Raw genomic sequence first — 17,567 nt, 5'->3', positions numbered from 1 at the left:
ACGGAAACGTTTTGATGTTTGAAAAAAGTAAAATAAGAACAAAATATGTTCACGAAGTGGGTCGGGGACGGAAAAGATCTCTACCTCTAGTTTCAATCTCGTAAAATTCTCTATTTATTTTTTCGAGATTTCCATAATGACTTTACTGGGTAGGGACGATCACATGGACAAAGACCGAGATTCAGGGACGGAGACATAGACGAAGACCGAAAATATATTTCCATCCCCAATTTAAAAAAAATATATATTTCTACTATCTCTTTTATTTTTCATTTAAATAAATATAATAATATATATATAAATAAATAAATAAAAGAAAAGAAAAAAAGAGAGAAATAAAATGACAACCCTCAGTGGCGCGAGATTGGCTTTTCTGTGTCGCATCGGTTCCTTCTGAAACTGTGTTCATATCTTTCTTGTTCTCTCTTTGTTCTTGGAAGCGAACATGCCCGCCAATCGATGCTGTTGAGGCGATGGGCCAGCTTCAGAGGAGCTTGTTCTTGGCCACTACGTCCAGTGATGCCATTACTTCCTCTGTATTTTCAACTACTCCGTCTGTGTCATCCTCACGACTCGGTTCTTTCATGGCCAAGGTTCTCATATTCTATAGATTGCCTTCTGTAGTGTTGTCTGGAGTTTTAAAGTGCTTTTAGAAATTTTGTACTCTTGCGATTCTCTGGCTAGCAGCAAGTACTGTATTAGAGATGAACTTTATGAAAATTCTGAGAACTTAGTATTGATCAATAATATTTGGCTAGGATTAGCGTTGCGGAGAGTTTCAGTTTTATATTGGCTTGAAGTTTTGTTAGCAACAAGCAAACTTCTGGTGTTCGACATTTTGGTTTCTTTCTATCATTCATTCGTTTTCTAAAGGTTTTGGAGTGGTCTAACGAATTTATATATTTATCTATTTTGTTTGAATTATTTAATTCATTCTCGTACATTCTGATTAGAGATTTGTCTCGCGGAAAACACTAAAGACGAATGGTATGAACATCTTAGAAACGTAAGTGATACCAGTCAATACAATCTTCCTAGAAGAAACGTTGGAAGAGCAATTTTCATATACACTTGGATTTTTATTAACATACTGTTGTAAATTGTCATGATTTGATTTGGAGATCTTATGAGAGATTGTTGTAAATTGTCATAAAAGTTTTGATTTGATTTGGTTATTTAGATTAGATTTGATTTGGTTTTTGGATTAGATTTGATTTGGTCATTTGAATTAGATTTAGTCATACCAGGGTTTAGTTATATATCCGGATTTGATATTGGGATTTGGGAAAGTTTAGTGTGTCACATTGTACTTGTTGAGTGACATATTTTGGTGAGAGACTTTTTGTAGTGTGATAGTGAGGCATTCACTTGTAACACTTGGGTTTATTAGTGATTGGTTGCTACCCGTGGATGTAGGGTAACTTCTTCTCTCCAAACCACGTAAATATCTTGGTGTCTCCTTGTGTAATTTCGTTCATTGGTGTTGTGAGTACATTTGTTCCGCTTTCGGCGCACAACACGTACCCCTGTAAACTTCTTGTACTTGAAATTTGGTTACTTCCGCTCACTTGTGCTTTTTTTTTGTTTTTTGGTGCGTTGGAGTGACCTAGTGAATTTATGGTTTTATTTCAGTTAGCTGTTTGATTACGTTTCAGGAAATATTAGAAGTGAATTGTATGAACATTTGAAAAACTTATCTGGTAATGGTCAATAATGTATCCTTAGGGAAAACATACGAAGAGTTGCAATCCTGTGTATGTTTGAAGATTTTAACGGCATGGAAATTTCTGCCATTTGACAATTTTGGTTAATTACATTTCCTTGTTATTTTTTTTTCTAAATATTTTGGAGCGGCCCAGTGAATTTATCCTCTTATTGTGGTGACAACGTGTTGTTTTTTTGGTGCTCGTGTTGCAGTTGCAGAGCAGGACTCTTCAAATTTATACTATCAAATGCATACCTGCTTTACCTTTTACCCCTGCTTGTAATTACGCCAGATGTTCTCAGTTTGTTTTTAGAGAAGATGGAGCAACATTTTCTATCAAGACTAAACGTGCAAAGACTGGGCAGTATCATACATGGGATGGGCCAAATTGTGTTTTCACTCTATATTCCCGCTTGACAGTGGGATTTCCTCATTCTGTTGCATTATCAAATGGTGACAGTTTTTAAATGGCAGTTTCAGTCCCACATTGAATAATTTAGTGGAAGATCATGGGTTTATAAGTGAGGAATACTATCTCCATTGGTACGAGGCCTTTTGGGGAAGCCCAAAGCAAAGCCATGAGAGATTATGCTCATAGTGGACAATATCATCCGTAATTCCTAACATGGTATCAGAGTCATGCCCTAAACTTAGCCATGGCAATAGAATCCTCAAATATCGAACAAAGAATTGTGAGTCTCAAAGGTGTAGTCAAAAGTGACTAAAGTGTCGAACAAAGGGTGTGCTTTGTTCGAGTGCTCCAGAGAAAGGAGTCAAGCCTCAAAGGTATAGTCAAAAGTGACTAAAGTGTCGAACAAATGGTGTACTTTGTTCGGGGGCTCCAAAGAAAGGAGTCAAGCCTCGATTAAGGGGAGGCTTTATAGTGTACTTTTTGGGGAAGCCCAAAGCAAAGCCATGAGAGCTTATGCTCAAAGTGGACAATATCATACCATTGTGGAGAGTCGTGATTCCTAACGAGTTTCACACCTAAACTTCCTAATTATGGAGCTTTTGGAAAGAAGTTCTTTTCTCATTCTACAGAAGCAGGGAACGAAACTGATGATAAAAATGCTAAATACGGAAGAAATGGAATGAGTACTCTCCCATTTGAAGGATTGAATAATAAATGGAAGAGTGCAAAGCCTGTTGCTACATCCAGGATAAAGAAAACTAGTGCTTCAGGGTCCTCAGCCTCCACTAGTGTTGATGGGACAAATTCAAGCGAACAGTTGGTTGGGTCTATGAAGGAGGCAGATTTAATTTCATCTAATTCTTCTTCATCCGCTAAGAAGGCGTCGAAGCAAAACCTTGTAGCGGATTCCAAGTGGAAATCTCGTGGACAAACGACTTTGAAGCAGTTTTATCCCCCGATGGGAAAGACTGTCATGGTGGTGGAATCTGTTACAAAGGCAAAGGTTATTCAGAATTATCTCGGTGATATGTTTGAGGTGCTACCTAGCTATGGACATGTTAGAGACTTGGCTGCAAGGTCAGGATCTGTAAGACCTGATGATGACTTCAGTATGGTGTGGGAGGTTCCATCTCCTGCCTGGACTCATCTCAAGAGCATAAAAGTTTCCTTAAATGGGTATGTTTCTGTCTTTTGTTCTTAGCTTGGCCTGCTTGCGAGCTTGATAATGATCATTAAGTTTGCACACACATTTAGTTGGTGATGTCTACTATGTCTTCTTTTCTCATACTTACAATTCCTTCAGGTTTACTTTGAATTTTCTTTTGCTTTGTATTATTCCTCAGAGCAGAGAACCTTATTCTTGCATCTGATCCGGATCGTGAAGGCGAGGCTATTGCTTGGCATATAATCGAGATGTTACAGCAGCAGGATGTCCTACACGAACGTATTAGCCTTGCAAGGGTTGTTTTCCATGAAATAACTGAGGCTTCTATCAAGAGTGTCCTGAAATCTCCTAGAGGAATTGATGCAAACTTGGTTCAAGCTTACCTTGCACGACGTGCTTTAGATTATTTGATTGGCTTTAATATTTCACCATTATTATGGAGGAAATTACCAGGTTGCCAATCAGCTGGGCGTGTTCAATCAGCGACCCTCGCACTGATATGCGATAGAGAAATGGAAATTGGTGAATTCCAACCACAAGAATATTGAACTGTTGCGATTGAATTTAACCAAAAAGATCCTTGTTCTTCAGTTGAAGATTGTCCAGGCCCTGCACATTTGACCCATTTTGGTTCTAAGAAGTTAAATCAGTTTGCAATCCGTCAATTTTCAAGTGCTTAGCTCTAAAAAGAATAAAGCGCGGAGAAACCCTCCGATGCCATATATAACATCTACACTTCAGCCAGATGCAGCAAACAATGTTAGAGAAGAAATTTGGGGACTTCTTATTTTCTTTTCTTCCTGATAGTTGCAGAACATGTCCAAGGTATGCGTTTTTGCTATTTTTCATCCACTTTATCACCATGTTTTAACCCCTTTGAAAAGAACATAATGGATCGTATGATGGAACAAAAAAGGACCATTTTGTAGAAGGATTTTTTTTTTTATTCATTCAGGAATGAAGACTACATCTTAAGAATAGGGAATGAGGAGGCTTAAGACGAGAAATATATCACATCATCCTATTGTATTGAATTGAAACGTAAGATCTTGATGTCCATATATGGAAAAGTATTTTGCTTGCTTTTCTCTTAGGAATCAACATCTTGTGCAGAAAAATATAGAAATCTGAATAAACAGTCACTTATTTTACTTGATTGATGCCTTGTTCTCTTATTGGTCTTCTTTCTGTGGGCATGGTTTTCTTGGATGCCATTATGCTCTTTCTTCGGGGGTTCTCTTGATTCGTATTGGCTGGAAGTTTGTTTGCGATCATCACGATCGGGATATAGATATATATATATGTACTCTAACCGGTTGAAATTAATTTGCATTTTTTAGTTCAAACAGAAGGTGAAGATTCAAGTATCTTAAAACGTTTGTTATTTTGACAGAATTTGAAGCCGAGTGACATCGATTTAGATAAAGCGTTGAAGCTTCTATCAGGTAAGGATGTTAACTTTATGGTTAATTTAGGTTCATTCTCCCTATATTATTTATTTTAAATTCGCCTGGATTTATTCATGTAAGAAGATCCATTAGATGATCATACACACACTTTGACAGCTAAATTACATGTATCTTTTAATTATAATTATTGAAAAATAAGAACACTCATTTAGTTTGAAACAACTCTAAGATATGCGCGTAATTGTTTAATGATTTAAAATTAATTTGATAGTAAATTATGCTTAAAAGTGTAGAATCAAAATTGAATTAATTTTGACAATTTTAAAATTACACTCAAATATGTTTTTAATGTAAAATAGAAAAATGATTTTGATGCTTTTAAAATATAGAAGTTTGTATATACAATCAAATAAATTATAAAAAGAATGGGATTATATACATAGATCTCTATCACTAGCCCCTCTCTTGCTTCTCTAATATACAATCAAGTAAATTATAAAAGAATGGGATACTAAAGGATAGAGAATTTGTTCATCACTTGAGCAAATGATGAACAAAGAACAAATATGGTCTTCAATTTATATACAAATTGGCTTTCTGCCCTCACTGTAACATTCAAAAAAAAAAAGGGAAAAAAACTGCCCCTTGTTTATCTTTACTACCAATCAAACAGCAGCCGTTGATGGATTTCTCGAGCTGTTGTATGATTGCGGAGATGAACTCATCATTCCCTGCGGTAAGATCGTCATCGTGTTAAAGTGTTAATGATAGAAAAAAATTTAATTTTTGAGGTCGGGTAAGAGTATGTTTGGAAGAGCATTGTAATAGCCCAAGTCGATCGCTAGTAAATATTGTCTTTTGTGGGCTTTTCCTCTCGTGAAAGGACTTCCCTCCCTCAAGGATTTTGAGAAAGGTTTCCACACCCTAATGTTTCGTTTCTCTCTAACCGATGTGAGATCTCACAAGCCACCTCCTTCGAGGATGCTCACAATTCACCTCCTTCGAGGCCCAGCATCCTCACTAATACTTGTTCTTCTCTCCAATCAACCACCACCCTCCTTCGGGGTTCAGCGCCCTCGCTGGCACACTACCCAGTGTCTGGCTCTTACACCATTATTGTGAGATCCCACATCGGTTGGAAAGGAGAACGAAAATGGTGTGAAAACCTCTATCTAACAGACGTATTTTAAAAACCTTGAGAGGAATTCCAGAATGGAAAGCTCAAAAAATTGATATAATATCTGGTAGTGGTGGGTCTGGGCCGTTATACTCGAATGGTAGTACGTTTTTTGTTAGTATTTGTTCAGAAAGTACTTCAAAAGTAGAGGAAAATAAGGTTAAAAGTAGTTTCTTGAATCAGAAGAAAATGTTTTGCTCATGGAAGTAAAAGATAAAGGCAATGATAAACTCACCAACTGTAGAGAAACTTGGCTGCTGCTGCGAGTGGGGCTTATGTCTCCCATCAGTGTTGGGTGTATATAATCTTCTGCAATAGTTCTCAACCTGTTAAGCTCTGGAAGGATTTCCTTTCCAAGATCAGGCCTATCTTTACGTCTTAACTCGGCACACTTGAGCGACATCTTGGCAAACGACAACGCTTCTTCGATAGGCCAATCGGTAATGGCTGGATCGAGAATATTTGCAAACATGTCATTCTCGATCGCTCGTTCGACATGGTGAGTCAATCCCATTGGCGGCCGAGAAGTTATCAGCTGGAGAAACATGATGCCTAATGAGTATATGTCTGATTTCACGCCAAGCATGCCTGTCTGCTGATACTCGGGATCAATGTAGCAAAACGTTCCAGCAGTCGATGTCATTCGGTACTGTGTTACGTTATCCGCAACCGATGGAGGTACGAGCCTGGCTAAGCCAACGTCACTGATCTTACTAACAAAGTTACGATCGAGCAAAATATTAGCTGGTTTGAGATCACGATGCACGAGTGGCTCTGGCTTTGTTTGGTGTAGGAACAACAATGCTGTTCCAATTTCACCTGCAATTTGAAACCTGAGCTGCCACGAAAGTGGAGGCGTGTTTCCTCGTTGTAGAAGTCGATCTTCTAAGCTCCCATTAGCCATGAACTCATAGACCAAGCAGCCGTACTCGGGGCACGCTCCGAGGAGGAGCACCATGTTTGGATGGCGTATACAGCTAAGTACTTCTACCTATGAATCGTTATATTAGATAAAGTTATTAGACCTCTTAGACGTTCTAAAACATGGAAGTTGTTCGGTAACACACCTCTTGTTTAAACTGCGATCGTCCTTGAGTTGCATCGGGACGTAAAACCTTAATGGCAACAGGAGTATGATCAAGATCACACTTGTAAACCGGACCATAACCGCCTTCTCCGATCTTACGAGATTCAGCAAAGAATTCCGTTGCCTCTTCGATCTCCTCGATCGTATACTTTCTATACCTGATATCGCTTTGTGACAATGCATCAATAGCCCTTTTCTTTTCTTCAGCTTCTTTGTGAGCTTTCATTTCAGCCTTCATTCTTTTCTGTGCTTCCAATTCTGCTATCCTCCTAGCTGCCTCTGCTGCCTCGATGGCTGCTTTCGACTTCGCCTTCTCCTGTTCGGCCAGCGCCAATGCAGCTTCCCCGGCCAATCTCGCCTCTTCTATTCTTTGTTCTTCTTCTAATTTCCAGCGTTGCAGCTCGACCGCCTGCATCTCGAAACATAGATATCATGAAACAGCCATCGAAAGCTGGTCTCGATATCGATCTGTGTTAATCGATTGGTTCGTCTTACCTTTTGTTTTGCTGTAAGTGCTTCCTTGCAGGCTGTGCTGTACATTTCCATGGTTTGCTTGAGTTCTAGTTTGAGCCTACGCATCTCAGCCTCCACATCTTCCTGCACCATCATATAAAAGTTCATATAAAACAAAGCTTTATTGCATCAAATGAATGGAACCATAGGCAATAATGTGGCTCAAAACTTACCAAAGACTGTGATGAGATTGACAATCTATCACTATCTTGCGAGATCGAAGAGAACTCAGACGGGAAGTTCATATCCATCGATAACCGTCCCATCGGTAGAGACTCGAAGCTCTGAGTCAAGTCAAGATCTGTACTACTCGACATCCGTGGTGGGGTGGCTCTTCCTCCCATATCTAGGGTGTCATAAACTGAAGGAAATATACGATCAATGCTCGGTCTTCCTGAGCTAACGTACGATATATCTGATTCTTGAAAAGACGAATCTCCATACGACGGTTTGTAGTTGTATCCTTTCCTTGTGAAGGGTGACCTGATTTCAACAACGTTTTGCTCATCAGTATGCCTAACAAAGTAAGGATGTAACAGCCTAGGCCCACCGCTAGCAGATATTGTCCTCTTTGGGCTTTCTCTTAAGGTTTTTAAAACGCGGTTTCTAGGGAGAGGTTTCCACACCCTTATAAAGGGTGTTTCGTTCTCCTCCCCAACCGATGTTGGACATCACAATCCACCCCCTTCCAGGGTCCAGGGTCCTCGCTAGCACTCGTTCCTTTCTCCAATCAATGTGGGACCCCACCAAACCCACCTCCCTTCGGGGTCCAGCGTCCTCGCTGGCACATCACCCGGTGTCTGGCTCTGATACCATTTGTAACGGCTCAGGCCCACCACTTGCAGATATTGTCCTCTTTGGGCTTTACTTTTCAGGCTTTCCCTCAAAGTTTTTAAAACGCGTTTGTTAGGGAGAGGTTTCCACATCTTTATAAAGGGTGTTTCGTTCTCCTCCCCAACAGACGTGGGACATCACAAAGAACATGACTAGTTTACGCTTCTCGTGGATTTAGTAGTAGTTTAACACAAAATCGGAGTAAAAGTGTTTTGTTCTACTTCGATCGATATTAATAGCTAACGTTTCGTCATACAATTTAGTCATAGCTTACTAAGTTAACGACTTAAGTTTTAACGTCTATTTGAACGATGTATAGGGTCACTCTCACCTCATGAAATCCGCCTCGTCCTGTGATCTACGTGGCAGAACAAAGGGACGTTTATCCAAAGAGGCTGCTAACAAATTCAACGTTAGTTTCATGGAGAATATTGGGACAACCAACAAGCATATAAGGGAAAAGGAAACTGGTTTGAAAGAAGTTAACCTCTTGCAGATGTAGTCTGAGGAAATTGGTAGTCGGACCTGATGGATTTTGTGCTGCTTTGTTGCACTAATTGCGACCGTAGAGGATTCACGACCGGAGCGGGACGAGATGCCGAACGCATCGATTGAATTTTGCCTTTAGAAATGACAAACACATTGCAAAAATCTGGTGCTCCTTTTGAGACATTGCCAGGAACATCAGTTGCCTTGAATCTACTTCATAAGAAGCTTGTATCAAGTTAATGATATCTACAAGAAACTTCAATGCTTTCTTCATACATAATATGCCGTAAAAACGACCTTTTCAACTCAACGGACTGTTCGAGTTTGATATTCATAGCTGTTCGAGTTTGATACTCATAGCTTTTGGGTTGCATTGATCGAGTTTTTCAAGTTGAACACTTAATGTGTAATGGCCCAAGCCCACCGCTAGCAGATAGTCCTTTTAGGGCTCTCCCTTTGGGGCTTTCCCTCAAGGTTTTCACACCCTTACAAAGGGTGTTTCGTTCTCCTCCACAACCAATGTGGGATATCACAATCCACCCCCCTTCAGGGCCCAGCGTCCTTACTGGCACACCGCCTCGTGTCCATCCCCTTCGAGGAACAACCTCCTCGTTGGCACATAGTCCGGTGTCATTTGTAACGGCCCAAGCCCACCGCTAGCAGATATTGTCCTTTTTGGGCTTTCCCTTTCGGGCTTCCCCTCAAGGCTTTAAAACACGTCTGCTAGGGAAAGGTTTCCACACCCTTATAAAGGGTTTTTCGTTCTCCTCCCCAACCAATATGGAATATCTCAATATGTTTACCTAAAAACATAATGATTACACCTTCTCCGAGAGAAAAATAGATAGTAAATTGTTCATGGGTTAGATTAAAAAAGTCATTTTCAACTCAACCTCGAGTCTAATACTTATGGTTTAGATTGGATTGATCGAATTTTTTCGGTCATCAGATTTTCAAACACTTGTTTAGTATGTTCACTAAATGATTAAACATTCTCCAAGAGAAAAACGTCATGGTCATGGGTAAACCCTATCGAGTCGATCCAATTGTTCGAGTTTAATATTCATGTCGAGTTTTTTGGATCATCAAGATTCTCGAACATGTTGACCTAATAAGAAAAGAAAAGAAAAGAAAAGAAACATACCTTAAAAAGCCAGATTTTGATGAAGCTCCCACAACAATGTTCTCTATGGCTGTATTTGCAGCATACTCAGTTAAGGCCTTAGCTATGTCTGTATCTTCCAACACAACATCTTTGCATTGAATCTGAAACTCAGAAAATAACAATAATAATAAATAATAGATAAAAATTGAATTTTCAATAAAATAAAATAAAATAAAATAAAGCTTACATCTTTTCGAGTACAAAAGCAACGAAAAGGAAGGAATAATTCTCTAACGCCAGCTTCAGGGTCAGATTTCATCTCTGCATCCAAAAAGAGCTTCATCATTATTGAAGCAATGAGAGGTGTATACGGGTGTATATAGGTAATAAAATTTAATAGAAAATGAGCATTCTAGAGAGCAAAATCAAAAAATACACTAAAATTATGTTTTTTTTTTTTTTTTTCTCAAAGGGAATTCAAAGTAAAATATTTTATAAAAACAAATAATTTTGGGTCAGGTGAGTCACCACACCAAATCGACCTTGTGTTGCCGATGAAACGTTTTATTCTGTTTTGAGTATTAGATGAACGTAAACCTAATATTCACTTACGATAAAGGCTTAACTTAAAGAAATTGATACATAAGAGATGAAATAGAAAGAAACTTTCGAAAGATTAAATTCAACAAAATATTCTCATCATTCGTTGATGAATAAAGTTTATATTCGACTCATTAAGATATACATCCTTCGACTCATTAAGATATACATCCTAATAGTAAAATGTTCTTTCTCATATCTAACCTAAAAATGACTCAATAATCCGACCAACCAAGACTACTAAATTCAAACTCAAACTATAAAAGTTGGGTTTGGTTAGGTTTTCTATTTTTGATTTGGGTTGAGTTAAACTTTTGCAAAAAAACAAACTTGGTTCGGGGTTAATGTTTACAAACCAATGAGATTAACCCAATCCAACCCGTATACACCTCTCATTGCTTCTTAAAAAAGATGAAAATCCCGAGGAATAGAGAATCTAAAACAAAAACAAACAAAAAAAAACTAAATTATGATATGAAAAATAAAAAAGTTGAGAGAGAGTACTTACTTAGGGAAGAATTAGAAGGGGATCTGAGTTTGACATGAACGAGGAAAACAGTTTGGCCTCTGCGAAGCAAATGATCAATTGCCCATTTGAGAGCCCCTTGGCTGCCTTTGTCTTTGTCAATGGCCACCGCCACAAATCCATTCACATTCAATCTCTCTTTTCTGTCTAAGCTGTATCTTGGTAACCACATTTTCCCCCCGCCCCCCTTTTTTCTTTTTCTTTTTCTTTTTCTTTTTTCTTTTTCTTTTTCTTTTTCTTTTTCTTTTTCTTTTTCTTTTTCTCTCTCTAGAACAAGGATTCAAACAACCTTCATATCCCTTTCTCTCTCCCTTCTCTCATTTTCTGGTTCTTATTTATAGTTATTTTCGTTTTATTTGATTCTTTCAAACTGTAACCGTTGCCTCCATCTATTTCGACCTTTGACTATTTTTGACACTTTTTCTTGTTAGAGGAAGAGAGAACATGAAGTTCAGCAAAAGCTTTTTTTTTTTTTTTTTTAATCCTTTAATTTTGTGTTCTTTAAATTTTGTATACTATTCCACAGGAAGCCCATTATACCAAAAAAGAAACATTTTGTCCCTCTCTTTCCTTTTTTCTCGCCCTATGTCGCCCACACGAGAGTGAGAGGGACATGAGATAGTAAAAAAGAGAATTCTATCCTATCAACTTGTTCCGACCTAGGATAATAAACTTACAAGCTTAGTCTTACTTCACTATAAAGAAACGAAAGAGGACTTTCATCTCCAAATTTAACTCCGTAGCTTACTTCTTTCCTGTTGTGAAGCAATGTCCAACAGGTGGCCTAAGCAAGTTGTTTGGTTCTTCAACTAATAAAATTTTATATTCAATTAATTAGTTATTTTTAAAAAATTTATGTATTTTCAAAGATTTTTCAATACAAATCTTCTAGTTGCTTCAAACTGTCCCCAATGAGAAAATGGGGATTGAATTTGCTTAAAGATTTTGTTTGGCCAAACCAAAATTGATTTGACCAAAGAGAAAATTTGAATCATTAAATTTTAGATTAACAACATATATTTTAACTAGTTTAGTTATCTATATTTTCATTTTCTAACATAAAGTCAAATAAAATTTAAAGAATACAATGAAATAAAAATTATTTTGAAATTTTGAAAATAAGTTTTAAAAAACATGCAAGATATTATGAATAATCAGTCCCAATTTTATAATAATGATTAAGAAACTGCTAAAATTTTAAATTATAAAATATGGTCGTATTTAATTATTTAGATTTGATTGAATTCAAATAAATGAAAATTTTATAAATTGTTTCGGTGCATAGATTCAAAAAAATTAGCTTGAGTTCAACCGAACCAACTCAAATTTATTGTTAATTGAAAAAAATATTTTTGTTGTTTATAATACAATTATATACACATATATTTAATATAATTTTATTTAATTATATAACTATTATTATTATTATTATTTATTCTCAGACAACCCTTAAAATTAAATTTTAAATCTTAAATCTTAATTCAATGTTTGAAAAGAAAGATACAGAATATTTTATTATTTTTATTAAAAACAAAAAATTAAAAAAAACTCCAAACAGCCTCATCAACTCCAACCCAATCAGATTGGGTTGATTGGATTGAGATGAGTGCATAATTTGGTTCTAACTCAATACTTGAAAATAAATAATAATAAAAACGCGTTTAAAGAATATAGTAAAGTGAATTTTCGACAAAAAAAAAAAAAAAAAAAAATCACCTAATCTCTTAAAAATATAGTTTTAGAAAAATTAATAGTTAAATAAATAAATAAAATTCCAACTCAATAGAACAAAATATGATAAAAGAGATTAAGACAGAAGAGGATGCAAAAATAAACATTGGAAACCTGGAAAATGTCGGCAACGTTTTGGTGTTGTTGCTCGAATGGTCAGCTTGAAATTTGGTCCGTAGGAAGAGAGATGGGAAGATTCAAAACTCCGATGAGTTCACCTGCGAGAAGAACTCAAACAAAATGGATTTAAACAGCCATTTACACAAGGAGTTGAGGAAGGCATTGAAGAATATCTCTTACTTGGTGGCTTAACGAACAGCCAAATGCAAAATGAGAGTTACTCTTGATCTTCGAGCAGGCAATGGAGATCATTAATGGTGTTGAGAAAATCTTCAAGACATTTGATAAGCTTGCTCCCTTGACACCTAATGGAATTAGTTCGGACGTTGTAGTTGTCGTTGTCGTTTTTTTCGTCCGACGTTGCATATTCTGCATTCTCAGACACAATTGCTTGAACTTTTTCTGCAGTTTCAAGCAATTTCTTCGCCATCGTTTGCTCTTCGGGTTCGGTGCTATCGGTCGTCTTTTCTCCATGGCTTTTGATGTAGCATCCACGACGCTCTACTTCCGGAGAGCTCACCGGAGGTTCTTCTTCTTCTTCTCCCTCACATTTTACAGATTTCTCAAGAGCTTGATTTCTTGTAGACATTGAACAACGTCTTTGCCTTTTAGGGCCTAACATGACAATGCCAGAAAGAAGAACAAACTAATATTAGGATGTCAAAAGAACTCTAATAGGCAATCCTGTCTCATCAGGCCTTGTTATGATATATGTTAGCAGACCTCTAAAGGTTCAAAATTCACCGAATGAATTAAAGAACCAAAAAGATCTAGATCCTGAAATGGCTACTCAAGATTTTAAGTTCAACAATTTGTGGAGATGGAGATTCAAACCTTCCACATTCTGGTTGATGATATAGAGTTATGGATATCATGTTACTCTGGATTTAATACCAAAACAAGAAATACAAGAATTTCAAGCACTTGTTTCTATTAATTTTACAGCATGAAGAACAAGAAGAAAACAATAAAAGTATTGAAAATGTCAGATCCTACATCGGTTAGGGAGGAGAACGAAGCATTGTTTACAAGGGTGCGGAAACCTCTCCTAGACACGTTTTAAAAACCTTGAGAGGAAGCTTGAAAGAGAAAGCCCAAAGAGGACAATATCTGCTAACATTGGGTTCGGGATGTTACAAATGGTATCAGAGTCAGAGTGATGAGCCAACAAGGAGGCTGGACCCCAAAGAGGGTGGACACGAGGAGGTGTGCCAGCAAGGACGCTAGGCTCTGAAGGGGGTAAATTGGGGATCCCACATTGATTGGAGAAGGGAACAAATGTCAGCGAGGACGCTGGGCCCAGAAGGAGGTAGATTGTGAGATCTCACATCGGTTGGGGAGGAGAACAAAGAGTGTCAGTGAGGATGTTGGGTCTCGAAGGGAGGTGGATTGTGAGATCCAACATCAGTTGGAGAGGAGAACGAAGCATTTTTTATCAGGGTGTGGAAATCTCTCCCTAAGAGATGCGTTTTAGAAACCTTAAAGGAAAAGCCCGAAAGGGAAAGCCAACCCTAAAAGGACAATATCTGCTAGTAGTGGGTTTGAATCGTTACAGAAAATTTCCTCCGTTTCCTCCATTACTGATCAAGAAGCAAAAAACTACTTTCTTATAAACAAACTATCAAGGCTAGTCCTTGCAATTCTGTTCATGCCCCATTCCGCTAATCTCATGGAATGCCTTGCTCACCCAAGGCCGGCAAACAAAGGTTGTTAAGTCATTAAGTGAAGCAAAAAGTGATAGTATCAAGTGTATTCAAAGAAACTCTAAAAGTGTACAAATTCACATGAAAGCTTGATACCATAGAAATGTGATCTATAAGCACTCTAGGAAACAAAGAACCATACCAGGCTCTGCAGCTTCATCTACCTTCTCAACTGCAGCCTCAGGATCGCTATCAGGATCCGTATCCGACTGATTCGCCCTCATCGATACAACATTATCGATTGCTTCGAACAGCTCCTCGTCAAAGTTATCAGGAAGTCCCAATTCCTTTCTCCTTCCACTTTCCAAACACCAATACGAATCCTCATCCGGCATCTCTAACTCCCATTGCTTGATAACATCATGTTCAATCAGCAAACAGTCCCACTTCCTCCTGCACTGATTCGAGTTCCGAGCCACATCCAAAGACGTGCAATTCTCTGCAACAATTTTCCATTTCTGAAAGCTAGACAAAGCTTTCCAACAATCCGCCTCCACAGCTGCAATCACATTAACAAGAACGAGGCAATCCGCCGCTGTCCAATCCGGCGCTATACGAGACCGCGTCCGACGAGAACCTGAAACCTCCGTTCCACGTTTGCCGTCCTCCTCCTTCATTTCGTACTAAAATTTTCTTCGTTTTTCAGTTTAGAAATTCTTCAGCTCTCTATTTCAATCCAAATTTCTTTACCTATAATGCAACATCTGACAACGGAAAATCAAACGCCATTCCGTAATAGAAACCGGAAAATGTGAGACGAAATCGAAACGGTGTTGATTCGCCGACAAATATATGAAGAATCGAAGGATTACAATCTCGATTTTCTTCGTCTATCAGAGGAATTTAGAAGTGAATCAAAGTAGAACAGAAAAGAGTGTGTGGAAAGATGGAAAGTAATCGAAATTGCAAGATAAATCGAATGAATAAGCGTTATGCCGGAAGATCTTTTCAGTAGAGAGAGAGTTGTTCACCTTACCAATTTCAGATGAAGTGAAGGAGCCAGAACCTTCTGCATTGCCCACTCGCTCGCTTCGATGCACAATCTTCGCGCTAAAATAGAAGAACGCGTAAATGCCCCATTCTCCATGGGTTCATAACGCGCACTTTCCCACTACACGAACTGAATTTTAAATTTTAAATTTTAAATTCTTTTTTTTTTTTCATTTTTCATTTTAATTTTTTTTTTCATTTTTTCATTTTTAAAGCCAAAATTATAATAGAAAGAAATGAAATTAAAAAAAAAAAAAAAAAAAAAAAAAAAAAAAAAAAGATAAAAGTGGTTAATTTTTCAAAAGTAAAAAGTCCAAAATAAAAATAAATTAAAAATAGAGAGATTAAAATGAATATTTTCACGTGCAAAATTATAATTATAATAAATTAAAGTTCAAAGTAGATGACTAAAATAGTATTTAAATCTTAAATACAAATTTTTTTAATAAATAAATAAAAATAAATATATCTTGATTAACATTAAATCAACTCAAATACAGTGTTTTTATGTTTAAATATAATATATAAAATACTCCCCTTTTTCCTTCCAAATATATATATATATATATATATATATATATATTATAGAATCCATATCTCGAAATAAGAAATTTGATACTTCTAACCTGTAAAACTGTCGATATGTCGATGAAAATTTGATGATTCGATTGTTAATCTCTCTTCATTTGTCATTAGTTTTCATTGTTGTCTCGTGCATGGGCTCCTACCTTCCCTTGATTTTCAACGTTGGGTTGAGCTCAAAATAAATGTTGACCGACTAATGTGTACATCTAACTCAATCTAGACCAACATATGAGTCGATCCACTTATGATGATAAAACAATGAGCGATAAATGCCACGCCGTTGGATAATCTATTCCTTTCCACTAACTTTGGGGGAATATTAAACTTAGGCCACGTAATGAAGCGGATGAGGCAATGAAGATTGGGCGGAGAGGAGATGACAATAACAGTGATTCGCTATCAATGTCCCCAAGTGTCCTGGTTCAATGAATCAAGGTTGCTCCACCTTCGCCTTTCATTTTCATTTACTATCATGGACCGCAAGTTAATTTTGATTTGTGGATAAAATTGTAAGCGATTTTAAAATACGTGAACAGATACAGGTTTCCATATCTTTATGAGAAATGCTTCGTTTCTTTATCAAATCGACGTGGGGTCTCACAATCTACCCTTTTGGAGGCCCAGTGTCCTCATTAACACGCTGTTTGGTGTCTAGCTTTGATACCCTTTGTAACGGCTCAAATCTACCGCTAGTAGATATTGTCCTACTGGGTTCCTTTAAAGAGTTTCCTCTCAAAGTTTTAAAATGTGTCTACTATAAAGAGAGCCTAGCCCTATTTCGAACAGTGTCTTGCACCGTCCCACGACTGACTCTGATATCATTTATAACAACCCAAGTCCACTGTTAGCAAATATTATAATTATTCTTGTCCTATTATATATATTATAATTTTAAAAAATAATTCTATTAAACATTCAAAAAAAATTGTCTAATAAAATCATATACATTAAATCATTTAAATATCTATAGAGAATAAATATAAATTCTAGTGATATAGGGTTGGTAGGTTGAAAAGTTAAAAAAAAAAAAATCGAATTTGAATAAATTGTATTAAATTTGTAAATCTTTAATTTATTAAAGTAATTATAAATTTGTGTAACTGATAAGATTATTCCTTCTTTCCCTTTGGGTGGGAAGGGAGCAAACCAATAGAAAACATGGGAGAGAATTTATTTATTTATTATTATTTTTTTTAAGGTCGAAACAAAAGATATTTACATGTTAGAAGAGATATTTACAAAATAGACTGAGAGATCTTTCTTGTTGGTCACTTGCTCCTATTTCAATTATCATTTTTTTAAATTATTATTTATTTTTGTAATAATCGATCCTATTTCCTATCAGTAATTTGCGAAGATCGAATTAAAAAAATAATAATAATAAATAATATATTTTTTTATTAAAAAATTTACAAA

At 36.8% G+C, this 17,567-nt stretch overlaps 3 protein-coding genes across 7 annotated transcripts; 1 reads left to right on the top strand and 2 right to left on the bottom strand.

Annotated features, from left to right (window-relative positions):
- The first annotated feature begins 362 nt into the window (after positions 1-362).
- LOC147793367 (uncharacterized) lies at positions 363-4,881 on the top strand. Its single transcript, XM_087121360.1, has 4 exons — positions 363-593; positions 1,918-3,293; positions 3,461-4,107; positions 4,676-4,881. Exons 2-3 carry the CDS (start codon positions 2,797-2,799, stop codon positions 3,828-3,830), a joined length of 867 nt encoding a protein of 288 aa, XP_086977486.1. The 5' UTR covers positions 363-593; positions 1,918-2,796; the 3' UTR covers positions 3,831-4,107; positions 4,676-4,881.
- Positions 4,882-5,047: 166 nt separating this feature from the next.
- Positions 5,048-11,224, bottom strand: LOC111788112 (U-box domain-containing protein 35). 2 transcript variants are annotated; one of them, XM_087121358.1, is made up of 10 exons: positions 11,005-11,224; positions 10,144-10,217; positions 9,936-10,057; positions 8,790-9,004; positions 8,634-8,697; positions 7,642-7,951; positions 7,451-7,552; positions 6,936-7,364; positions 6,104-6,859; positions 5,048-5,422 (listed from the first exon to the last, which is right to left on the bottom strand). In XM_087121358.1, the coding sequence occupies exons 1-10, from the start codon at positions 11,192-11,194 to the stop codon at positions 5,357-5,359; spliced, it is 2,328 nt and encodes a 775-aa protein (XP_086977484.1). In that variant the 5' UTR covers positions 11,195-11,224; the 3' UTR covers positions 5,048-5,356. The 2 variants fall into 2 exon arrangements, with proteins under 2 accessions (XP_086977484.1, XP_086977485.1); XM_087121359.1 differs by having other exon boundaries at positions 8,790-9,001; positions 11,005-11,223.
- Positions 11,225-12,748: 1,524 nt separating this feature from the next.
- On the bottom strand, positions 12,749-15,682 carry LOC111788255 (uncharacterized). 4 transcript variants are annotated; one of them, XM_023668556.2, is made up of 4 exons: positions 15,548-15,682; positions 14,719-15,266; positions 13,054-13,488; positions 12,749-12,971 (listed from the first exon to the last, which is right to left on the bottom strand). In XM_023668556.2, exons 2-3 carry the CDS (start codon positions 15,191-15,193, stop codon positions 13,091-13,093), a joined length of 873 nt encoding a protein of 290 aa, XP_023524324.2. In that variant the 5' UTR covers positions 15,194-15,266; positions 15,548-15,682; the 3' UTR covers positions 12,749-12,971; positions 13,054-13,090. The 4 variants fall into 4 exon arrangements, with proteins under 4 accessions (XP_023524324.2, XP_086977313.1, XP_023524323.2 ...); XM_087121187.1 differs by having other exon boundaries at positions 15,553-15,666; XM_023668555.2 differs by having other exon boundaries at positions 12,750-12,971; positions 14,719-15,280.
- Between the last annotated feature and the right edge of the window lie 1,885 nt (positions 15,683-17,567).

The sequence above is a fragment of the Cucurbita pepo genome, chromosome 2 (assembly GCF_057944985.1).
Source record: "Cucurbita pepo subsp. pepo isolate OVF chromosome 2, ASM5794498v1, whole genome shotgun sequence".
NCBI classification, from domain to species: domain Eukaryota; kingdom Viridiplantae; phylum Streptophyta; class Magnoliopsida; order Cucurbitales; family Cucurbitaceae; genus Cucurbita; species Cucurbita pepo.
The sequence above is the reverse complement of the archived record's forward strand: the minus strand, read 5'-3'. Positions and strand labels throughout refer to the sequence as shown.